We start from the raw sequence: 26,759 nt of genomic DNA, 5'->3' as shown, positions 1-26,759 counted from the left end.
TATTCAAAAGCTCTGTCTCCCGCAGGAGCCAGACAGAGATCACAATGGCGGCACAGCCCCAGGAAGTCACGCTTTAAAATGACACAGCGTTTTTTCTGCTACTGTTGCCGAATCAGGAAATCTCTCTACAGCACGCCACCAACAAACAGCAAAAATCTGTGTTAAAATCTCTCTCCCTTTTTCTTAAGCCTTCTCAGGTTTTTTAAGTGGGTTTAGTCCATCATGTTGGGCACCATTTGTAGTAATAAGGGCGGCAGAGCTGCGTTCCCAGCACCCCGGCCGCCTGCTCGGCTAGCTTATACCCCGAAATAATTACACGGACACTGTATTCTTTAAATCACTGCTTGGCCCATTTCTATCTAGCCTCTTCTAGGCTAACTCTTGCACCTGGACTAGCCCATTTCTAATATTCTATGTAGCACAGCTAGGTGCGCTTACCAGGAAGATTCTAGCCTATGTCCATCCTGGGTTGGAGCTTCATCGTGTGCATCTTCCCGGGAGTGGGGAGCATGGCATCTCTCTGAGGCGTCTGCTCCCGAGAGGAGAGCTGTGGAGTCTGAGCTCACTTCCTCTTCCTCCCAGCGTTCTGTTCTGTTTACTCCTCCCACCTATCTTCTAACCAATGAGGGCCAAGCAGTTTCTTTTTATTTAACCAATGACCTTCCTCCATCATTTTCCCATTCTATAGATTGTCATTTTGTCTTGTTGACTGTGTCCTATGTTTTACAGAAGCTTTTCAGTTTTAGTAGGTCCCATTTATTAATTGTTTCTCTCAGTGTCTGTGCTGCTGGGGTTATATTTAGGAAGTGGATTAATATTTAGGTCTTCTATTGGTTCTATTGGTTCACTTGTCCATTCTTATGCCAATACCAGGCTGTTTTCAGTGCTGTAGCTCTGTAATAGAGTTTGAAGTCTGGATTGTGATGCCTCTAGAAGTTCTTTTATGGTACAGGATTGTTTTGTCTATCCTGGGTTTTTTGCTTTCCATATGAAGTTGAGTATCGTTCTTTTGAAGTCTGTGAAGAATTTTATTGGAATTTTGATGGGCATTGCACTGAATCTGTAGATTGCTTTTGGTAAGATTGCCACTTTTACTATATTAATTCTGCCTACCCAAGAGCATGGGAGACACTTTCTGGTGTCCTCTTCAATTTCTTCCTTCAAAGATTTAAAGTTCATGTCATAGAAGTCTTCCACTTGTTTGGATAAAGTTACTCTGAGATATTTTATGCTATTTGTGGCTATTGTGAACGGTGTTGTTTCTCTGATTTCTTCCCCAGCCCATTCAATATTGGAGTATTGAAGGGCTACTGATTTTTTTAAGTTAATCTTGTATCCTGCTATATTACTAAAAGTGTTTATGAGTTGTAGAAGTTCCTTGGTAGAATTTTTGGGATCGCTTATTTAAACTATCATATCATCAATAAACAGCCACAGGTTTTCTGTGAAAATTCTTGCCGAACATTTGGGTGCCAAATCTAGATAACTGTTTTTCTCTGTCTTACTAGTACTCCTGGGCTGATTTCTATCCAGCTCATGAGTCTCTGGAGCAGCTTATAAAATAACCACTCAGAAGTTCAATATCAATTACAATTGTTAGGCTAATGACTCAGACATATTACTAACTAGCTCTCACAATTGAATTAACCCATTTATATTAATCTATGCTTCAAGGCTGTGGCTTTCTGGTAATTCTCAGGCATGTTACTCCTTCAGCTGCTATGTGGCATCTCTCTGACTCTGCCCTTTCTTCTCTGCATCTTTGTTTAGATTTCCCATCTAGCTATATTTTGCCTGAGCATTGGCTGAAACAACTTTATTTATCAACCAATAAAAGCAATGTATATTTACAGCATGGAGGACATTCCACATCAGTAAATCTTATACTCCATTTGTATAATTATTTTTGTAGCCTTTAGTCTTTTTGTTTTGTTTTTGATAAGACCCATGGAGTGTCATAGAGATCAATTGTGTCAATGTGTCACTATTTCCTGGAACCTGGTAAGTTCCTTGATAAGTCACACTAAGAATGACTGGCCCTCCCCAGGGTCCACCAGTACCCAATAGTTCAACAAGTAGTAGAGGCCCTAGATAAGCCTCTCCTTGGCCTATAATTGACCTTTGTTAGGGTTAATTTTGTTCAAGCCATTACAGAGTTTTTAATTCTTTATCTGGCAATTAAACATTTATGTAATCTTCAAATTTTTCCTTGTAGACATAAATATTTGGAAGAGTCTCTATTTTTGAATTTCAATGTCATGACTTATGCACTTGGTAGGCTAGTTTTATATATTTGTGGCTCAAAACCACTTGTAACTACAGTTACAGGGACCCAATCCTCACTTCTGGCCTTCACAGGCATCACATGTACAAAATACAAGACAGTAATATACATAAAAATAAAATTATTATTTAAGATATCAATAAATGGTTTTTATTTTTTAAGTTTTTAAATTTATTTTTTGAGAATTTCATACATGTATATAGTGAAATAAAATGAGTCATATATATCTCCTTCCTCTCATACTCTTTCCAGATCCTCCAAAACACATTTCCTTCAACTTTTTGTCCTATTATTTTTAATAACATAGTGAATCCAATTAGTGCTGTACATATGTGTATGGGTGTGGGGCTATTCACTGGATCTTAAGCAATTTAACAGTGTCCAAAAGAAGGAGTCTCATTCTCATGGTTGCCACAATCTTCGATTAGCACCTCATCTCAGGTATGACCTCAGTAGCCCCTCCCCAATGCTAGAATTCTGATCTTGTGCAGGTCTTATTCAGATATAAACAGCTGTTGTGCATTTGTGAATTTAACAACTATATCATGTAGAGAAGACATTATTTCACAGTGTTCATCCCAATCCTCTGACCCTTAACTTTTTTTTCAATCATGGAAGACATTTTCAATATAAATGATGAAAAAGGAAGGATTCCCACACTGCATGAAGATGGTCTACAAAGCAATGTGTAACAGACAAACATCAAAAAAAAGTGAGGTAAAGATATGATATGGATTTCATGCACACACAGACTCTATAAAATATCGATGATAATTATGGGTGTTGTAAAAGCCCAAGACATCCTTGTGAGAAGATAGTATTTTGCTGTGTACAGGAACCATACTTAGTTCTCTATGACAGCAGTAGGAAATATACTTTCTTCTGTCTTTTTATCTGAAACAACTTGACCCCTGCCCACATCTGTATTAGTAGTACAAGAAAAATGGATGGAGAGACAGCTGCCTCTCCTACAAAGAGTCAATAGGTGCCTTACCTTATTAATGAACAAGAACATAATATATTATATATTAAGGAAAAGCAAGCACTAATTTTCCATTCATTATTTTTGTTTAAAAAAAAGAAAAAGAAACTTGTCATTTACCAGGTATTGCCCAAGACATAACATAATAGGAATGTGGAGACAGAAATTTTTTTTGAGTGGCACTGTTGCGGGAGATCCTCCCGCTCCTCCAGCCTATAGCCACTGAGATACCAGCCCATTGGGGCGTGGTCTCTCTCCCTTTAAAAAAGCGGCCACTTCCCTCTCCTCTCTCTCTTCACTTCCTGCTCCGCAGGCGACTAGACTCCCTTCCTGGTTGCGCAGAGGGCTGTTGTCTGGGATGGTGATCTGTAAGTTTTTTCCCCTTTAAATAAATACCACCCTATTAATCATAATTCCAAACTGGTGTGGCATTGTTTGTGATTTACGCCTTCATGGCACAACTCTCAAAAAATAATAATTACTTTAGAAAAGTTTCAGATTTCTGAAAAATTATATAATGTTCTTAAAACCCTTTGACCAAAATGTCATTCTCCATTGTGGGATTTGATATAAATGGTACCCACAAGCTTATATATTTGAATGCTTAATCACCATTTAGTGGAACAATTTAGGAAGGATTAGAAGGCTTGGCCTTATTGGAGAACAGTATATCATTATGGTTGGGTTTTGAGATTTCTAGAGTCCATGCCAGGCCTAGTGTCTGTCTTTCTGCCTGTGGATCAGGATGTAAAGCTCTCAGCTACTATTCCAATGCTATGTCTCTTTGCTTCCCACCATTATGAACATGAACTAACTCTCTAAAACTGTACACAAGGCCCAGTTTAATGCTTTCTTTTATAAGAGTTGCCTTGGTCATGGTGTCTCTTCAAATCAACACAACAGTGCTAACACATCACTTTTTACAGCTTGTACTGGTGTAGTACATCTGTTCTATTTCAACTAATATAGATTTATAATCACTAAAACTTGATTAAAGTTTAATCCTGTATTCCATGGCAGTTTTTCTTTGCTTTTCTGTCCATTTAGATCAGTTACCATTTTCCATTTTTCAGATTTCCTTTAAACAACAAATACAGGAGAATTCCAAGGGCTGATTTTTTTCTTCAGTATGCTAAAAGCTGTTAATAAGGTGAATCAGCCAATGGGCTTTCTACAGTCTGGCATTCCTTTGCCTTCTCTATTGCCTAAAGGATGGTCTCTTAGAATTATTGATTTAAAATATTAATTATTCACTATTCTTTTACAAGAAAAAGACAAAGAAAAATTTGCCTTCACAGTGCCTACTTATAATAATTCTTAGCGTGCTAAAAGGTATCAATAGAAGATTTTCCCACAGAAAGTGTTGAATAGCCCCACCTGGTGGCAATATTGTATGTCAGTCATCTGAAATGATAGATAAGCAGTTCCATAAATCTATGGTTTGCCATTACATGAATGACATTTTACTATCTGATTCAAATGTAGATACTTTAGAAAGTTTTGCCTTGTTGGAGATTGCAAATTACTCCTGAAAAAATGCAAAGAGGAGATTCTATTTATTATTTAGGTTATAAGATAGGTTTACAAGAAATTAGACATCAAAAGGTGCAAGTTAGAAGAAATTGCAGAATCTTACTGACTAGAAGAAATTTCCCAGCTACAGCCCACTATTGGGATAAATCAGGATGAATTGATTAATTTAAACAAAACCTTAGATGATGACAAGGACTTAAATATTTCTAGGGAATTAACATCTTAAACTGAAAGATAATTGATTTTGATTGAAGAGAAACTACAAGAAGCACATGAGAATTGTGTGGATCCAAATCTTAACAGCATTTTGATCATATTACCATCCAAAAATCCTCCTACAGGAATTTTAATGCAGAGGGAAAATAATATCTTAAATGGATCTTTTTTTCTACATAAAATGAGCAAAAATTAAAAACTTATGTGAAAAAGGTCTGAGCTAATTCTAAAAGGAAAATTGAGACTTTACCAATTAGCCAGAATAAATCCAGTAGAAATTACAGCTTCTTTTAGTACTGATGGAATTGACAAATTATGGGAAGAAACTGAACACCAGGAAAGAGCTTGTAGTAATTTTTCGAGAGATTGACAACTGTCCCACAAGTGAGAGAATTTGACTTATAAAGAGAACTAATTGGATCCTTCTTTTCATAGTGTGTGACACACCAATAACCGGAGCCCCTACATTCTATACTGGTACAAAAAAATCAGAAAGGCTGGTTATAAGTCAGAAGATTTAAGTAAAGTAGAACAAAGCACTTAAGATTCTGTCCAAATGTCAGAATTATATGCTAAATATAATATTATTAAGGAATTTCTCAACATAGTTACTAATTTGCAATATGTAGAAAGGGTTGGTTTGTATTTTGAATCCTCTGAATTTATATCAGATGATACACAATTGACTTTATTATTTATTCAGGTCCAAGATATAGTTAGAAATAGGCATCATCCTATATACATAGCACATGTCTTGTCCCTATAAGTCTTCCAGGTCCTCTAGCAAAAGGTAATGCAGAAATTGATCAATTATTGATAGGAAATGTGCTGAAGGCCTCGGAATTTCATAAAAAATTATGTCAATAGCAAAAGTTTAAAATAGAACTTTTTGATCACATGGCAATGGGCCAAGGAAACTGTAAAGAGATGTCCTACTTGTTCTTTATACAACCAAACATGACTACATGCAGGACGTAACCCAGAGGGTACTCTTGGGAATTAACTCTGTCAGATAGCTGTGTTCCTTTTTGTAGAATATGGAAAATTAAAATATGTACACCACGTCATTGATACTTATTCAGTTTTCAATGGGCAACTGTTTTGAGTTTGTAAAATGCTGATTCAGTAATCACACATTTACTAGAAGATATAGTCATCATGGTTATACTTTCACAAATAAAGACAGACAATGCTTCAGCACACGGCTCTAAGAAAATAGAAGAGAGCACCCCTCCCCAACCCTGCCCTGCTGTATGCTAGGACAAGTGCTCAACTACAGTCTTAAGCTCCTAAACTAAGGCGACCCACCCAGAGGGGTGAGTGCCTGCCAGCCGGGCAGGCCTCAGGGTCCCCTGCAAGGGGGCCTTGCACCTTCAGCTCCAGCACCAGGCTTCCTGCGCGCTCCTGGATACCACCCCTCCCCCCCCCTGCTCCATTCATCCTGTTGGCCCTGGATCATTGGGCTACCTGCGGCTCTGTTTAGTTGCTGAGGAATCCCATCAGGACAGGACGGTTCCGGAGGAATCCCATCTGGACAGGAACGGTTCCTGCTTCTACACTGAAGAGATATACCCTGAGAGTCAATCACAGCAAAGTCTGGACCAAGAGACCAGGCCTCTCCTGGCTCCATTTGAAGGAAGAGATGGGAAGGCGCCAATACAAGAATTCCTCCAACAATCTGAAAGGCAACATGACACCACCAGAAACCAGGGATCCCGAAATAAGAAGAATTGTACACCCTACTCCTGAAGAAATAGAAGAAATCGACTCAAAAGTGAACTATATGAAAATAATAGAGGACCTTAAACAGGAGGTGAAAAACTGCCATAAACAATTAGAGATTACAAACAAAAAGGTAGAGGAAATGAATAAATCGCTCAAAGACACGCAAGAAAACCAAGAGAAACAAGAAAAAGCAATCAAACAGGTTAGGGAAGCGGTTCAAGACATGAAGAATGAAATGGAAGCAATGAAGAAAGCACAAACCGAGGGAAGAATGGAGATGGAAAATCTGGGTAAACGAAAGGAATGACAGAAACAAGTACTAACAACAGATTACAAGAGATAGAAGAGAGAATATCAGACACTGAAGATACCATAGAGAAAATAAACACACTGATCAAAGAAAACAGCAAAACCAACAAATTCTCATCACAAAACATTCAGGAAATTTGGGACACAATAAAAAGACCAAACCTAAGAATAATTGGAGTAGAAGAAGGAGAAGAAGTGCAGCTCAACGGTCCAGAAAATATACTTAATAAAATTATAGAAGAAAACTTTCCCAACCTGAAGAAAGAGGTACCTATGAAGGTTCAAGAAGCATACAGAACACCAAATAGGCTGGATCAAAAAAAAAAAAAACATCCCCTCGCCATATAATAATCAAAACGCAAAATACACAGAATAAAGAAAGAATATTAGAGCCGCAAAGGAAAAAGGCCAAGTTACTTATAAAGGTAAACCTATCAGACTTACACCTGACTTCTCTATGGAAACCATGAAAGCCAGAAGGTCCTGGATAGATGTACTGCAAAAACTAAGAGATTATGGATGCAAGCCAGGACTACTATATCCAGCCAGGCTTTCGTTCACTATAAATGGAGAAAACAAAATTTTCCAGGATAAAAACAAATTCAAACAATACGTAGCCACAAATCCAGCCTTACAGAAAATTATAGAAGGAAAATCACTAAGGAGTCCAACAATGCCCACAATAACTCAGTCATCTAGAGACCTTTCACCAGCGCAACTCAAAGAAGGGAAACACACAAACCCTACTACTAAAAAAGTGACCGGAGTTAACAACCACTGGTCATTAATATCACTTAATGTCAATGGGCTCAACTCACCTATAAAAAGGCACAGGCTAAGGGATTGGATACGAAAACAGGATCCAACGTTCTGCTGTCTACAAGAAACACACCTCAACCACAAAGACAGGCATCTACTCAGAGTAAAGGGCTGGGAAAAGGCTTATCAAGCAAATGGTCCTAAGAAACAAGCAGGTGTGGCCATACTAATTTCTAACAAAGTTGACTTCAAACTTAAATCAATCAGAAGAGATGGAGAGGGACACTTTATACTCATAACAGGAACAATTCATCAGGATGAAGTCTCAATCCTGAATATCTATGCCCTGAATATAAAGGCGCCCACGTATGTAAAAGAAACATTACTAAAACTCAAGGCAGCCATCAAACCACACACACTAATAGTAGGAGACTTCAACTCCTCTCTCACCAATGGACAGGTCAATCAAACAGAAACCTAACAGAGAAATCAGAGAATTAATGGAGGTAATGAATCAAATGGACTTAACAGACATCTATAGATTATTCCACCCAAAGAGGAAAGAATATACCTTCTTCTCTGCAGCTCATGGAACCTTCTCGAAAATTGACCACATACTCGGTAACAAAGCGAACTTACACAGTTACAAAAAAATATTAGTAACCACCTGTGTCTTATCAGATCACCATGGATTAATGTTAGAATTCAACAACAATGCTACCCCCAGAAAGCCTACAAACTCATGGAAACTGAACAGTCAACTTCTGAACCATACCTGGATTAAGGAAGAAATAAAGAAAGAAATTAAAGTCTTCCTTGAATTCAATGAAAATAAAGAAACAACATACTCGAACTTATGGGACACTATGAAAGCAGTCCTAAGAGGAAAGTTCATAGCACTAAGTGCCCACTTAAAGAAAACAGAGAAAGCACATATTGAAGACTTAACAGCCCACCTGAAAGCTCTAGAAAAAAAAGAAGCAGACTCACCTAGGAGGAGTAGAAGATTGGAAATAATCAAACTGAGGGCTGAAATCAACAAAATAGAAACACAGAAAACAATCCAGAGAATCAATGAAACAAAAAGCTGGTTCCTGGAGAAAATCAACAAGATTGATAAACGCCTATCCAAACTAATCAAACGGCAGAGAGAGAATACGCAAATTAATAAGATCAGAAATGAAAAGGGGGACATAACCACAGACACAGAGGAAATTCAGAGAATCATCAGATCATATTACAAAAGCCTGAATGCCACAAAACTGGAAAATGTAAAAGAAATGGACACTTTTTTAGATAAATACCATATACCAAAGTTACACCAGGACCAGGTGAACAATCTAAACAGACCTGTTGGTCGCGAAGAATTAGAAGCTGTTATCAAAAACCTCCCTACCAAAAAAAGCCCAGGACCAGATGGTTTCAATGCGGAATTCTACCAGAACTTCCAAGAAGAGCTAATACCCATACTCCTTAATGTATTCCACAATATAGAAACAGAAGGGTCATTACCTAATTCCTTTTATGAAGCTACAGTTACTCTGATACCAAAACCACACAAAGACTCAACCAGGAAAGAGAATTACAGGCCAATCTCACTCATGAACATCGACGCAAAAATCCTCAACAAAATACTGGCAAACCGAATCCAAGAACACATTAGGAAAATTATCCATTATGATCAAGTAGGCTTCATTCCTCAGATGCAGGGCTGGTTCAACATACGAAAATCTATCAATGTAATCCAGCATATAAATAAACTGAAGGAAAATAACCATATGATCATCTGATTAGATGCTGAAAAAGCATTCGACAAAATTCAACATCCACTTATGTTAAAAGTCTTGGAGAGATTAGGGATACAAGGGTCATACCTAAATATAATAAAAGCTATATACAGCAAGCCGACAGCTAACATCAAATTAAATGGAGAGAAACTCAAAGCCATCCCGCTTAACTCAGGAACACGACAAGGATGTCCACTCTCTCCATACCTCTTCAATATAGTACTTGAAGTTCTAGCAATAGCAATAAGACAACATAATGGGATCAAGGGGATTCGAATTGGAAAGGAAGAAGTTAAACTTTCGTTATTCGCAGATGATATGATAGTGTACTTAAGCGACCCCCAAAACTCCACCAAAGAACTTTTACAGCTGACAAACAGCTTTAGTAATGTGGCAGGATACAAGATCAACTCCAAAAAATCAGTCGCCCTCTTATACACAAAGGATAGGGAAGCAGAGAGGGAAATCAGAGTAGCTTCACCATTCACGATAGCCACAAACAGCATTAAATATCTTGGGGTAACTCTAACCAAGGAAGTGAAAGATCTATTTGACAAGAACTTTAAGGCATTGAAGAAAGAAATTGAAGAGGATACCAAAAAATGGATGGATCTACCTTGCTCTTGGATTGGGAGGATCAACATAGTAAAAATGGCAATTCTACCTAAGGCAATTTATAGATTCAATGCAATCCCCATCAAGATCCCATCAAAATTCTTCACAGATCTGGAGAGGACCATAATCAACTTTATATGGAAAAACAAAAAACCCAGGATAGCCAAAATAATCCTATACAATAAAGGATCTTCTGGAGGCATTACCATCCCTGACTTCAAACTCTTTTGCAGAGCTACAGTAATGAAAACAGTGTGGTACTGGCATAAAAACAGAGAAGTCGACCAATGGAATCATATAGAAGACCCGGATTTTAACCCACAAACCTATGAACACCTCATTTTTGATAAAGGAGCTAAAAGTATACAATGGAAGAAAGAAAGCATCTTCAACAAATGGTGCTGGCACAACTGGATGTCAACCTGTAAAAGAATGAAAATAGACCCACATCTTTCACCGTGCACAAAACTCAAGTCCAAATGGATTAAAGACCTCAATATCAGCCCGAACACACTGAAAAGGATAGAAGAGAAAGTGGGAAATACCCTACAACAGATGGGCACAGGAGATCGCTTCCTATGTATAACCCCAGAAGCACTGACATTAAGGGCAACATTGAATAAATGGTACCTACTAAAACTGAGAAGCTTCTGCAAAGCAAAGGACACTGTCACTAAGACACAAAGGCAACCTACTGACTGGGAGAAGATATTCACCAACCCCGCAACTGACAAAGGTCTGACCTCCAAAATATATAGAGAAATCAAGAAACTAGACTTTAAAATGCTAATTAACCCAATTAAAAAATGGGGCACTGATCTGAAAAGAGAATTCTCAACAGAAGAAATTCAAATTTCCAAAAGACACTTAAGGCCATGCTCAACTTCCTTAGCAATCAGGGAAATGCAAATCAAAACAACTTTGAGATATCATCTTACACCTGTGAGAATGGCTAAAGTCAAAAACACCAACGATAACCTTTGCTGGAGATGCTGTGGAGGAAGGGGTACCCTCATCCATTGCTGGTGGGGATGCAATCTTGTGCAACCACTATGGAAGTCAGTGTTTCGGTTTCTTAGGAAATTCGGGATCAACCTACCCCTGGACCCAGCAATACCACTCTTGGGAATATACCCAAGAAATGCCCTATCATATGACAAAAGCATTTGTTCAACTATGTTCATAGCAGTATTATTTGTAATAGCCAGAACCTGGAAACAACCTAGATGCCCTTCAATGGAAGAATGGATGAAGAAAGTATGGAATATCTACACATTAGAGTACTACTCAGCGGTAAAAAACAACGACTTCTCGAATTTTGCATGCAAATGGATGGAAATAGAAAACACTATCCTGAGTGAGGTATCCCAGCCCCAAAGAGATGAACATGAGATGTACTCACTCATAATTGGTTTCTAGCCATAAATAAGGGTCACGGAGTCTACAATAGGTGAATCTAAAGAAGCTAAGTAAGAAGGTGAACCCAAGGAAAAACATATAGTTATCCTCTTAGCTAAGGGAAGTAGACAAAATGCCGGGGAGAAAATTAGGATCTTGGGGTGGGGTGGGTTGGGGGTAAGGGGAGATGGGGAGAGAAAAGTTAGAAGGGATGGAGGTCGGGCCTTGGGAAAGCAGGAGGATTGGCATAAAGGAAGGTTGCACAGGGGAGCACGGAACCACAATTCTTAGTTAAGGGAACCAGTTTAGGGTTGGCAAGAGACCTGACCCTAGAAGGGCTCCCAGGTGCCCAAGCTGAGGTCCCCAGTTAGTTCCTTGGGCAGTTGAGAATAGGGAACCTGAAATGACCCTATCCTTGAGCAATACTGACGAATATCTTGCATATCATCATAGAACCTTCATCTGGTGATGGATGGAGATAGAGACAGAGACCCACACTGGAGCACTGGACTGAGCTCCCAAAGTCCCAATGAGGAGCAGAAGGAGGGAGAACATGAGCAAAGAAGTCGGGACCAGAAGGGGTGCACCCGCCCACTGAGACAGCAGGGCTGATCTATTGGGAGCTCACCAAGACCAGCTGGACTGTGACTGAAAAAGCATGGGATAAAACTGGACTCTCTGAACATGGCGAACTATGAGGGCTGATGAGATGCAAAGGACAATGGCACGGGGGTTTGATCCTACGTAATGTGCTGGCTTTGTGGGAGCCCAGCCAGTTTGGATGTTCACCTTCCTAGATATGGACGGAGGTGGGAGGTCCTAGGTCTTACCACAGGGGAGAAAACCCTGACTGCTCTTTGGACTGGAGAGGGAGGGGGAAAGGAGTGGGGGGAGAGGGAGAAGGGTGGGAGGAGGGGGTGTAGGGGGGAAGGAGGGGGAGGGAAATGGGAGGCTGGGAGGAGGTGGAAACTTGTTTTTTTTCTCCTTTTCTCAATAAAAAAAAGAGTGGAAAAAAAAAGAAAATAGAAGGTTTTTGCTTATTATAATATAAAGCATATAACAGGTATATCAAACAATCCTGCATGTCAAGCAGTTATAGAAAGATCAAATATAACTATAAAGGATTTGTTAACTAAACAGAAAGAAATGATAAATACCCCCAAAACAGACTGCATATTGCTTTCTTAACTTTGAATTTTCTTAATGCTAATATAAAAGGAATAACAATTTCTGAGAGACATTGAACAATAGGAAAAACTTCTGAATTAAATAAACAAGTGTACTTCAAGCATGTGTTCACCTCATAAAGGAAACCAGGAGATGTGCTATGTTGTGGAAGGGGTTTTGATCTTGTTTCTAAAGGAGAAGAAATCTATGAATACCATCAAAATTAATCAAGATTCAATTTGAAAAGGCAAAACTTCTTGATAAAGAGAAATGACAGCTCATCCACAGAGGTGATAATCCTACAAGTAGTAAGGAAACCTCACACGGTTTGGGGCAGGGTTCTGTTTTTGTCTTTGCAGAAAAATTTAAAACACCAATCTTTGAGAAGTCAAGAGACTTTGGACATCTAGATACCTAAAGAAGAAAAGATAGCTATCCAGAAAGAATCACAGAGCAAAGAAAAATCTGACTTATGATAGCAATATCCTCTTTAGGGCACCTAAACATACATATCCCCTTATTCTCAATATAATGGTAGTCACAACCCACCGAAAAATCAAATTTTGCTTTGGAGTTGGACTGTGGCTCTCTCCTTTTCTAAATACAATCATGTTGTTAAAAGAAAAACTCAGAGTTTCTATCTCACATCCTGAGATTTACCTGGTGTAGGACAAAAGGAAAATAAAAATATAGGGACTTAGGTTATCAAAACTCTGTTTTCAAAAATTCTACTTCTCTATGGCACCTTTCTTTGAATATATGTCTATCAAAATTAAAACTTTCCATTTAGATATGAATAATGTTTGTTTTCCACAGTGAACAATAAATTTTCCTACAGTAATCTCTGAAGTCTCCAGGAAGAAGATGGAACCCCACAACAATGAATCCACCTGATCCATCTGATGCTATTCATCTGATAGCACCTGTTAAAGATTAGTTTTCAGCTAAAAACTGCTGAGAATTATTCAAATTGACTATCTGAGATGATCCAGTCTAACAGATTACTCTAACTGGGACTTGAGACAAGCCAGGCACTTTCCCATTACAAATAGACTAGACAAAAAAAAAGATATAGATACCTCTCCCAGTATTTCATAATTAACCCAAATTTTTATTTTCAGGATTATCTGAAGATACAATTGCCCCAGGCAGCAAGAAGTAAATTTAAGAATATGATGCCCATTTTCCCTGGAGGTAGGTGGGTAGTTTTTGGTCATTCAGAGAATTATGAATATTTGTCATTGTTTAGGGGGGTTGGTTAGAAGTTATTATTGGTAATGGTCAGGAAAAAGCTAAACAAAGGAAATTAGATTCAAGGATCTAGTTTTGAAAAGAAAAAGGGGGGATATAGATATGATAGGATAAAATCTACTCTGAAAAAAGAAAAAGAGAATAAAGATCAAAAAGTGTATTATTGAATTTACTTTTAGAAAGCAACTACTATTTTAAATGTTTTACATTAGATTGGACTTTCGTAAACTATATATAAATTTCGTATGTTGATTCAAATTTGAGATTAATTTTATTAAAACTTAGGTGACATACATTTCTAATCTTATTCAAGATATTGTTCCTATACAGATCATTTAACAATATAATGCAAGTTTCTAGCCTTTGAAAGTTACTATTATTATTACTACTTAGGAGAATAAGGAAATTCATGTTAGTAATTAGTCACCAATTACAGTTGAACTTGTAGTCACATTAGGTATGTTTTCAAGGACAAACAAAAATATATTTTAGATTGACATGTAATCTTCAAACACTTCAGAGATCTGTAGAATATGGCATTTAAGATGTTTCAATAGCATAAACTCTTTTTTATGACAATGAGAAATGTCTGCTCCTGGCAGCACCATTCTACTTCAGAGAAGATAATGGAAATAAAAAAAAAAGGTTTACTTTCTTTGTGGCAAAAGTGAGCCACTGAGCAAGAAAATGCCATTGCCTCGACTACTGACAGTATGCTGTCCTAATGAGACAAGCAGGACAGAAAAGAAGGTGACTGCCAAACATTGTCAAGACAAGGAGGTACAGCTCTTCAGAATATCCTACATCACAGGAAGTCTGTCAGAAATGCTAGGCCTGTAGGCCAAAGATAAATTCCCCAACATTGCAGAGGAACTTTGGGTGACTATCCAAGCATTCATCTGTTTCAGTCATTTCTCCCATTTTTTTTCTGAAAGCTGCTTGCTTGTACTTCCTGTTTACTAAGTTAGTATTATTTCCTTCTTTTGTCTCTAAGGGAGTTGAACCCTGAATAGTTATAGTTATAGTTTCCTTGTTTAACTGACACAGAAAGCAAGTTATTATAGAAAGTAAATTAGGTACAAGCCTTTGTACTTGTCAAGATAGGGCAGATATGGAGTATTTTCTCTGAATTTGTCAAATGCAAATGGGCTAGACATTGCTGATGTATTTATTATCTGTATATATTTTACATAGTCATTGTGCTTATTGTATATATTTTTATTATATTCATTATAACAGACACTGGTGACATACACCTTTAATCCAAGTAGTCATACTAGTTTGCCATAGAAACCAGGCAATAGTGGTACATGCCTTTAATCCCAGATCTAGGGAGGAATATAAAATGGGAAGATCCAGGTTTCAGACACAGTCTCATTCTGAGGATTCCTGGAGGCAAGATAACCATTTTGGACTGAGATAGAGTCAAAACAGCCAGTGGCTGACTGTTTTGCTTTTCTCACCTTCAGCTTGAACCATAATATCTGTCTCTGGATTTTTATTAATCATGCAACACCAATACACAAGGAATAAAATGGATAAATAAATAAATGTTAAATGAGATTCCTAATTAGAGTTACTGACCAAAAGATTTATACTTATCATGGAGGAAGTGGACAGGGAGGATAGAAAGGGAGTAAAGAGGGGGAACATGAGGGGAAGGAGGGGGAACTATAACTGGTATGTAAAATAAAAAGATTATTTTTAAAAACTAAAAGCAAGCACGACCTGCTCTACCAGTTGACACTGGTTCAGGTCCCAGATCCCACACAGTTAATAAAAGTGTCTCTAACTTCAGTTCCAGGGTATTCAATGTCCTCCTCAGGCATCTGTATATACTGCATGTATGTGCTGCATTGAAATGCTTGCAGGCAAAACATAGATACAGAAAACAGTGCTCGCTTCGGCAGCACATATACTAAAATAGATACAGAAAACATGACAATAAATTAATTAAAATATATAAAAATAAATACTATGTATTAGCACAAGGCTAGAATAGAGAACCTGGGATAATTTCATACTAACATGGTAAATAATTGAGCAAATTACTATACTTCCCTTAATTTGAATACTATACATTAATTACATGCAGGGAAATATCACATAAACCCCATAAATATCTGCCATATTTGAGTATTAACTACAAAAGCTAAAAACTAAATATAAGGGGCAGAACATATGGCTCAGTGATTAAGAGTACTGACTGTTCTTCCAGAGGACCCAGGTTTGTTTTCAATTACCCATGTCGTAGCTCACAACCTTCCATAAGGTCAGTCCCAGACAGTCTGACACCCTCTTCTGGCCTCAGACACTAGACACAAGCATGATGCACAAACATACATGCAGGCAAAACACCTATACACGATAATAAAAATAAATAAATGAACATTAAGTGAGGTCTCTAATTAGAGTTACTGACCAAAACATCAGAGTATATTATAAAATAAAATATAAAAATACAATCATTAATTTAACAGAAGAAATATTTCTGTCATCTTCAGAAAGAAAAAGATCTTTGCAATGAAAGCTACAAACCTAGCTTTAAAAGACTTGGTAATGACTATATAAAAAATAAAATGTTTGCAAAGCAAGGAAAAATATAGGGAGATTTTTGAGACCTTCCCAAGATAATCAATGTCAGCAAGGTAATTAAATAGAGAGGAAACTGTACAAGGAGAAATGAGTGAAGAAAAGGTGGTCACATGAAGTTTCACTAAGACAGAGAACAGAGGATGGATAAGAGAAGAGAAGGGAGTAGGGTTTCTACCAGAGAAGACCACATCACTGTGGACACACTCTACTGATAAGGATATTTCTCATGGCTCCTTTCATGTCACGATTCCTCAGACTGTAGATAAAGGGATTCAACATGGGTGTGACTACATTGTACATCACAGCCACAATGACATCCTTGTCATTAGTTTTATTAGATGAAGGGACCAGGTATAGCCCAATAATGGCTCCATAGTACAGACAAACCACAGAGAGGTGAGAACCACATGTGGACAAGGCTTTGCAGATTCCCTTGATGGAGGGACTTCTCAGGATGGTGGCTCCAATGCGGCCATAAGAGACCAGGATGCATATGAATGGTAGAGTAATGGCCAGTGTACCTAAAAGAAGGATGACCAGCTCATTGACGGTGGTGTCTGAGCTGGACAGTTTAAGTAAGGCAGAGAGATCACAGAAGTAGTGGGGGATGATATTGTCTCTGAAATGAGATAAATGAGCCAAGAGGAGGGTGTGAACAAGGGAATTGGCAAAGGACAAAGCCCAGGACAAAACTACTAGCAGGACACAGAGGCTCTGATTCATGATGGTGGTGTAGTGCAGAGGGTGGCAGATGGCCACATACCTGTCGTAGGCCATGGAGGTCAGAAGGAAGCTGTCAACATTTGCAAGGGATAGGAAAAAATACATCTGGGAAATGCACCCAGCATATGAGATGGACTGACTGTGTGTCAGCATATTCATGAGCATCTTTGGAGCTGTGACTGATGAGAAAGAGATGTCTGTGAAGGCCAAGTGGCTGAGGAAGAAGTACATGGGGGTGTGGAGGTGAGAGTCCAGCCTGATGAGCAGGATGATGAGCAGGTTCCCCAGCACTGTGGTCAGGTAGATGACTAGGAACAGGGCAGAGTACATGTCTTGGTCCTCTGGCTGGATGGAGAGTCCCAGGAGGATGAACTCAAACACTGTGCTCTCATTATCTCTCCTCATGATCTTCATCTTCTGATGTAAATGGAAGATGAAATAGGAAAGAATTATTTGACTTGTACACTATAAAAGCATTATATTAATGACCTTGTCAGAAAAATAACATAGTTTGAGCCACTTAGTCTGCCTGTTTTAATCTTAATACATAGATTTTTGTCACGGTAATGAGCTAGTTATGGTTTGGAAAGATATATTATTTCCCCAACTAGAAAACAACTGAATGCCTTTTAGAGGGAACAGTGAAACATCAAAAAATTATCAAATCAGTTCCACATCCAGTTCAAGGTTATGCTTTTCATTAGGACATTTTTAGATAAGGAATTAGTCGCAGTGTAAATTGGTACCAGCAAATCAAAAAAACAACATGATTTCAATGAAAGAAATAATGTAAAAATTGGGACCAGCAAATAGAAAAATCAACATGATTTTGATGGCTTTTGATCTCTCTTAATTTTTCAATGTCTCTTGAATGCACAAGCCTAATGCTTTATTTCCTTGAATTAAATCCAGATAGAGGAACCCAGGGAGGTTTCTGGGGATTTTAGTGGAAGTGGCATATACGGAGGGTCAAAACCTGAGGTGCATGAGTCTGTGCCAGTAGTATAAGCACCAAGAACAGCTCACAAGCAGCTATGCATTCTTCCCATAGCAGAGCTGTTTCTCCATCCACGAGCTCACTTTGCCTTCACTCTTCCTAGACTGCATAAAATGACCCTGACTTCATATTAACATCTTCAACTCAAACCAAAGCATCTCAAGCAAGTCCACTGAACACCTGGGAGCACCACTTCTCAGCTGAGCAAAGTAAATTCCTCCTGTTTTTCTAGCAAAAGACATGTTACCTGCTTTATTCTTAAGCTGGGTTTGAAGTAAAAAAAAAACACTTTTTATGCATTTCCTGTATGTTTTCTCCATTGCTAAGCTGGAATTTTTCTGCCCCCCTTTATAGTTATTTTCTATCCATGGGAGCAATCACTAAACAATAGGAAAATGAAAACAATAGAATTAGAGTCAATCTCTTAGTGGCTGAGAGAGCTGTTGGTTGTATTCTAAGGGAAGACATGATCAATGACCAAGTTTTTCTCTGTGAGGGGTTGGGTTCTAACCATTTGCCTCTTCACTCTTTCCAGGCTTTAAATACAGTCAATATTTCAGTTCTCCCAACTTGGTCAAAACAGTCTTTGAAATGCCTATATTGTCCTTCTCACTCTGTTAAAATATGCAGTTGATGCATTATTGTCTTAAGTTGATTATAATTTATTTCTTACTCATTTCTGTGTTAGTAACAATTACATTATCATAACAAAAATGTTAGTTATCTATCTGTACCTATGTAGATTGTTTCTAATTATTTGCTCTTTTGTGCAATATTGCAATAAGCAATAGTATTCTTATGCCATTTTATATACTATATATGTTGTATTATAAGTGGGTTTAGAGAAATGCATCCATGGTTTTGAGAATATGTCAAGTCACAGGAGGACAAGGTGATGAAGAAGCTTATATACATTCTCTGAAGATCGTTTAATAGAAGAACAATGCTAGGGACTCTGAGAAAGAAGGAAAACTCTAAGTAATGCCAATTACAGAAATATATTGTTTAGAGGACATTTAAGGAGCAGGAAGATAGGATGTCTAATATGCTATGATAGAAAGTTTCCACCTGTCCAAGAACAGTAACATCTGAGAAAGTGAAGGGGTAGAAAATCTGAAATGGCTTGCCGCCTGCCAGGTAAAATGCAGATTGGAACAAACCAAGAATACTAACTGGTGTGGGAACATCAACTATCGCAGCAAAATCGCAGAGATTTGGGGAGAAATCTGAAAAAAAACACATTATAAACTGTGTGTTGAAGGTAAATGTGAGCATATAAGATGTTTTTCTTGCTTTCTTTTCAGAAGTCAAGATAAGATTAAGAAAAAATATTCACTGTAGAGTTTTGTTTTGTCCTTTTTTCTCAATGTTTGGGTAGGTTCTCACTACAGAGTAAATTACTCTCTAGGGTGGTGTTTGTGATTTGATGGTGTGATCAATGAGATTTGGAATACATACTAGTCAGAGAGACAGACACAGAGAGAAAGAGTGTGAGAGAGAACAAAATCTATGCAGTGAAGCAGATGAACGTACCGATCTGACAGGCCCACTTAGATGATGAACAGATACCTTTCGCTAAAAGTTATGAGGAGGCTTTTCCATTTCTTCTAGAAAGTACACTATACAGGGAAAAAGTGGAATCATCTGAAGCATTCACTTATCCATTGCAACAAACAGAAGAGTAATCATTCCAGAATGAGACATGATAGATACATAATTATATAAATTGTCCATATCTCCTGAGAAATGCATGTGAGCTCACATTTTAGAAAGCATGTAGGGGACATGGAATGCAATCTCTTTCCCCAGATCCCAATTAGAGGAACATAGGATAAGATTGCTTCATTGTCATTGACTCCCTTAGGAAAAGAACTGTTTGAAACAGACATGAGAATCTCTTTACACCTGAGAAATAAAAACAGTAACCAAAGGAAGATTTCCCATCATTTTGTCCTGTTTAAAATATCACTCCTGTGTTTACTTCCCATTTAATAACAAATACACACACATAGACAGACACAGTAAAGGGTAAAACAGAATCTAATATAATTTTAGGGATAATATTTCTAAATGGACACATTACCACATCCAAAGATGGACAACCTACATACCCACATGTAAGTGTGGTTACCACCCCCATCCCAAGAAGCTACTTGTTACAGCAAACAGAGACCATCACAAATATATACACTAGAGGTATCACCAAAGGAGGGGTGACCATCCCACTGAATAGATCTATATGCAGCCCCCACATCTTTGACTCAGGGAACATCAAAGAAAAGGGATTGGAAAGAATGGAGGAGCCAAACACCAGGAAGTCTGCTGTAAAACAGTCTCTCCTAGAAATAGCTTCATAAACAAGACCAGAAAACTGGCAATACCAATAGACATATTACCAATAAAGGGAAAAAATTTCACAGGGCCCTATGTCTAGAAAAAGAACTACAGAAAACTAATGACTGTTGGCAAAAGGACAAATAGCATCTCCCAGGAACTAATCATTTATTGGCTTCCCAATGCAGTGTGGTCAGACTTAAAATGATAAACACACTAATACCAAAATTAGGGTCAGCAAAAAAATATGTATTTGTGTGTATGTGTTAGAGAGAGAGAGAGAGAGAGAGAAAGAGAGAGAGAGACAGAGAGACAGACAGAGAGACAGACAGACAGACAGATAGACAGACAGACAGAGAAATAATAAAATAAAAAGGAGGCTCAACTTCAGAGCAGACAGGGATTGGAGGATTTTAAAGGAGGGCAGTTGGGAAGGAATCTATGTAGGAAAAGGAGAGAAAGAGATGTAATTCTATTTCAATTAAAATATAATAAACTTTCATAAACAAGAAAAAGAATAAAGAATCATTGCTGTAGTGGGGATGTCCCAATATGAACCGTATAAGTATAGATTTTCTGGTTCTATGATTGGAGTCATTTCATTCCATGGGTTTATATGTTTAAGCTTACTCCCTAGTGTGGCAAGGATGAGAGACGATGGTATTTTTTTAAGAGATAGACACCCCTAGAAGGCCACCCTCTGATTGCAGGTGCTGACCTCAAAAGGGATTAAAGCTGTTTTAGTGGGACCATTCTATGGATACATGAACATAATTGACTGAGAACAAGGTTAGGCCTGTCTTCATTGTCTGGCTCTTGTTTCACCCCACACAGTCTCATCCATGTCCCCGACATGACACCATTTTATGTGATGCAATATAATCAAGGTTAAAACGATCAGAGACCAAATTGATAGACTACTTTTATCCTTCCAAACTTCAAAATGGTGAGCAACAGAAAATAATCTAGCATAAGCAGTTATCATAGCAAACTGGGGTTTGGGGATGCAGTAATAATTCTATTGCACAAGTATAAGCAGTCATAAAATTTCTGTTCTTTCCTAAAAATAATTTTCAACCTAAAATTATATCTCGATAAAAGCAGATGAGGGCTAGGCACATGCCATTTGTCAGTTACGTCATGAGCCTCAGAACTGTGACATCACAGTGGTCAGTCACCTTGACTACTGCAGACTCTTCAGACTTCAGTAGCTGGTCTGCCAGCTGCTGTAGCTATCTGTGGTATTTAGTGCCAAGGAGAAAGAAAAGGAGAATTTCAAGTCCATTGAAAGGCTCTCCCTTCCAGACTCTGCTGAAAAGGTATGCTAATACCCACTTTGATCCTTAGGATGGACTGGTGTTCTCAGATGTCCTATCTTCTTCCTCCAGATTATGTGAACTAATTCTTACACTTCAGCTCCAGCTTTATGGAAGTCTACTTAGAATAATAATGTTAAGAGCTGTCACCTAAAGAAAGGATATATTACATCTCAGGGGATGAATTCTCTGAACTACATGGGAAGGAAATGTCTCCAAGTCTCTTTTTTTTTTATTTTTTTTTATTGCGAAAAGAAGAAAAAAAAACATAAACAAAAAACAAGTTTCCACCTCCTCCCAGCCTCCCATTTCCCTTCCCCTCCTCCCACCCTTCTCCCCCTCCTCCCACCCTTCTCCCCCTCCTCCCACCCTTCTCCCCCTCCCCCCACTCCTCTCCCCCTCCCTCTCCAGTCCACAGAGCAGTCCGGGTTCCCTGCCCTGTGTTAAGTCCTAGGTCCTCTCCGTCCATATCTAGGAAGGTGAACATCCAAACTGGCTAGGCTCCCACAAAGCCAGCACATTAAGTAGGATCAAAACCCCGTGCCATTGTCCTTGGTGTCTCATCAGCCCTCATTGTTCGCCATGTTCAGAGAGTCCGGTTTTATCCCATGCTTTTTCGGTCACAGTCCAGCTGGCCTTGATGAGCTCCCCGTAGATCAGCTCCTCTGTCTCAGTGGGTGGATGCACGCCTCGTGGTCCCGAATTCTTTGCTCATGTTCTCCCTCCTTCTGCTCCTCCTTGGGACCTTGGGAGCTCAGTCCAGTGCTCCTGTGTGGGTCACTGTCTCGATCTCTATCCATCACCAGATGAAGATTCTATGATGATATGCAAGATATTCGTCAGTATTGCTCTAGGATAGGGTCATTTCAGGTTCCCAATCCTCAGCTGCCCAAGGAACTAACTGGGAACCTCATCTTGGGCACTAGGGAGCCCCTCTAGGGTCAAGTAGCTTGCCCACCCTAAAGTGGCTCCCTTAACTAAGAATTGTGCTTCCGTGCTCCCCTATCCACCTTTCCTTTATCCCAATTCTCCCGTTTCCCAGGTCCCCCCTCCTTCCCTTCCACCTTTTCTCTCCCCATCTCCCCTTACCCCCATCCCACCCCCCCCCAAGATCCCATTTTCTCCCCAGAAATTTGGTCTACTTCCCTTAGCAAAGAGGACAACTATGTTTTTCCTTCGGTTCACCTTCTTCCTTAGCTTCTTTAGGTTCACCTATTGTAGACTCCGTGGTCCTTATTTATGGCTAGAAACCAATTATGAGTGAGTACATCCCATATTCATCTTTTTGGGTCTGGGACACCTCACTCAGGATAGTGTTTTCTATTTCCATCCATTTGCATGCAAAATTCGAGAAGTCATTGTTTTTTACCGCAGCATAGTACTCTAGCGTGTATATATTCCATACTTTCTTCATCCATTCTTCCATTGAAGGGCATCTAGGTTGTTTCCAGGTTCTGGCTATTACAAATAATACTGCTATGAACATAGTTGAACAAATGCTTTTGTCATTTGATAGAGCATCTCTTGGGTATATTCCCAAGAGTGGTATTGCTGGGTCCAGGGGTAAATTGATCCCGAATTTCCTGAGAAACCGAAACACTGACTTCCACAGTGGTTGCACAAGATTGCATTCCCACCAGCAATGGATGAGGGTACCCGTTCTTCCACAGCCTCTCCAGCAAAGGTTATCCTTGGTGCTTTTGAGTTTAGCCATTCTGACAGGTGTAAGATGATATCTCAAAGTTGTTTTGATTTGCATTTCCCTGATTGCTAAGGAAGTTGAGCACGACCTTAAGTGTCTTTTGGCCATTTGAACTTCTTCTGTTGAGAATTCTCTGTTCAGTTCAGTGCCCCATTTTTTAATTGGGTTAATTAGCATTTTAAAGTCTAGTTTCTTGAGTTCTCTATATATTTTGGAGATCAGACCTTTGTCTGTTGTGGGGTTGATGAAGATCTTCTCCCAGTCAGTAGGTTGCCTTTGTGTCTTAGTGACAGTGTCCTTTGCTTTACAGAAGCTTCTCAGTTTAAGTAGGTCCCATTTATTCAATGTTGCCCTTAATGTCTGTGCTTCTGGGGTTATACATAGGAAGCGATCTCCTGTGCCCATCTGTTGTAGGGTATTTCCCACTTTCTCTTCTATCAGGTTCAGTGTGTTCGGACTGATATTGAGGTCTTTAATCCATTTGGACTTGAGTTTTGTGCACGGTGAGAGATATGGGTCCATTTTCATTCTTCTACAGGTTGACATCCAGTTGTGCCAGCACCATTTGTTGAAGATGCTTTCTTTCTTCCATTGCATACTTTTAGCTCCTTTATCAAAAATGAGGTGTTCATAGGTTTGTGGGATAAAATCCGGGTCTTCTATACGATTGCATTGGTCGACTTCTCTGTTTTTATGCCAGTACCACACTGTTTTCATTACTGTAGCTCTGTAATAGAGTTTGAAGTCAGGGATGGTAATGACTCCAGAAGATCCTTTATTGTATAGGATTGTTTTGGCTATCCTGGGTTTTTTGTTTTTCCATATAAAGTTGATTATTGTCTTCTCCAGATCTGTGAAGAATTTTGATGGGATCTTGATGGGGATTGCATTGAATCTATAAATTGCTTTTGGTAGAATTGCCATTTTTACTATGTTGATCCTCCCAATCCAAGAGCAAGGGAGGTCCATCCATTTTTTGGTATCCTCTTCAATTTCTTTCTTCAATGCCTTAAAGTTCTTGTCAAATAGATCTTTCACTTCCTTGGTTAGATATACCCCCAGATATTTTATGCTGTTTGTGGCTATCGTGAATGGTGAAGCTTCTCTGATTTCCCTCTCTGCTTCCCTATCCTTTGTGTATAAGAGGGCAACTGATTTTTTGGAGTTGATCTTGTATCCTGCCACATTAATAAAGCTGTTTATCAGCTGTATAACTTCTTTGGTGGAGTTTTGGGGGTCGCTTATGTACACTATCATATCATCTGCAAATAACGAAAGTTTAACTTCTTCCTTTCCAATTCGAATCCCCTTGATCCCCTTATGTTGTCTTATTGCTATTGCTAGAACTTCAAGCACTATATTGAAGAGGTATGGTGAGAGTGGACAGCCTTGCCGTGTTCCTGAGTTAAGCGGGATGGCTTTGAGTTTCTCTCCGTTTAATTTGATGTTAGCTGTCGGCTTGCTGTATATAGCTTTTATTATATTTAGGTATGACCCTTGTATCCCTAATCTCTCCAAGACTTTTAACATAAATGGATGTTGAATTTTGTCAAATGCTTTTTCAGCATCTAATGAAATGATCATATGGTTTTTTTCTTTCAGTTTATTTATATGCTGGATTACATTGATAGATTTTCGTATGTTGAACCAGCCCTGCATCTGAGGAATGAAGCCTACTTGATCATAATGGATAATTTTTCGGATGTGTTCTTGGATTCGATTTGCCAGTATTTTGTTGAGGATTTTTGTGTCGATATTCATGAGTGAGATTGGCCTGTAGTTCTCTTTCCTGGTTGAGTCTTTGAGTGGTTTTGGTATCAGAGTAATTGTGGCTTCATAAAAGGAATTAGGTAATGACCCTTCTGATTCTATATTGTGGAATACATTAAGGAGTATAGGTATTAGGTCTTCTTGGAAGTTCTGGTAGAATTCTGCATTGAAACCATCTGGTCCTGGGCTTTTTTTGGTAGGGAGGTTTTTGATAACAGCTTCTAATTCTTCGCGACCAACAGGTCTGTTTAGATTGTTCACCTGGTCCTGGTTTAGTTTTGGTAAATGGTATTTATCTAAAAAAGCGTCCATTTCTTTTACATTTTCCAGTTTTGTGGCATATAGGCTTTTGTAGTAAGATCTAATGACTCTCTGAGTTTCCTCTGTGTCTGTGGTTATGTCCCCCTTTTCATTTCTGATCTTATTAATTTGCGTGTTCTCTCTCTTTCGTTTGATTAGTTTGGATAGGGGTTTATCTATCTTGTTGATTTTCTCCAGGAACCAGCTTTTTGTTTCATTGATTCTTTGGATTGTTTTCTGTGTTTCTATTTTGTTGATTTCAGCCCTCAATTTGATCATTTCCAGTCTTCTACTCCTCCTAGGTGAGTCTGCTTCTTTTTTTTCTAGAGCTTTCAAGTGGGCTGTTAAGTCTCCAATATGTGCTTTCTCTGTTTTCTTTAGGTGGGCACTTAGTGCTATGAACTTTCCTCTCAGGACTGCTTTCATAGTGTCCCATAAGTTTGAGTATGTTGTTTCTTTATTTTCATTGAATTCAAGGAAGACTTTAATTTCTTTCCTTATTTCTTCCTTAATTCAGGTATGGTTCAGTAGATGACTGTTCAGTTTCCATGAGTTTGTAGGCTTTCTGGGGGTAGCATTGTTGTTGAATTCTAACTTTAATACATGGTGATCTGATAAGACACAGGTGGTTACTAATATTTTTTTGTAACTGTGTAAGTTCGCTTTGTTACCAAGTATGTGGTCAATTTTCGAGAAGGTTCCATGAGCTGCAGAGAAGAAGGTATATTCTTTCCTCTTTGGGTGGAATAATCTATAGATGTCTGTTAAGTCCATTTGCTTCATTACCTCCATTAATTCTCTAATTTCTCTGTTAGGTTTCTGTCTGATTGACCTGCCCATTGGTGAGAGAGGAGTGTTGAAGTCTCCTACTATTAGGGTGTGCGGTTTGATGGCTGCCTTGAGTTTTAGTAATGTTTCTTTTACGTACGTGGGTGCTTTTATATTAGGGGCATAGATATTCAGGATTGAGACTTCTTCCTGATGAACTGTTCCTGT

General features: G+C 38.6%; 1 protein-coding gene across 1 annotated transcript in view; it reads right to left on the bottom strand.

Moving 5' to 3' along the window:
- The window catches only part of LOC121462746 (olfactory receptor 50-like), a 43,678-nt gene extending 25,929 nt beyond the window's left edge, over positions 1-17,749 (bottom strand). The window contains exon 1 of the mRNA XM_041674626.1: positions 17,253-17,749. Within this exon, the coding sequence (XP_041530560.1) occupies positions 17,253-17,749 (497 nt within the window). The remainder of the gene's footprint in view (positions 1-17,252) is intronic.
- Between the last annotated feature and the right edge of the window lie 9,010 nt (positions 17,750-26,759).

Source organism: Microtus oregoni, unplaced genomic scaffold (genome assembly GCF_018167655.1).
Source record: "Microtus oregoni isolate MIOR12 unplaced genomic scaffold, Mior012 000025F_ref0000491, whole genome shotgun sequence".
Classification (NCBI taxonomy): Eukaryota; Metazoa; Chordata; class Mammalia; order Rodentia; family Cricetidae; genus Microtus; species Microtus oregoni.
Note: the sequence above shows the minus strand (reverse complement) of the source record. Positions and strands in the feature narration are given on the sequence as shown.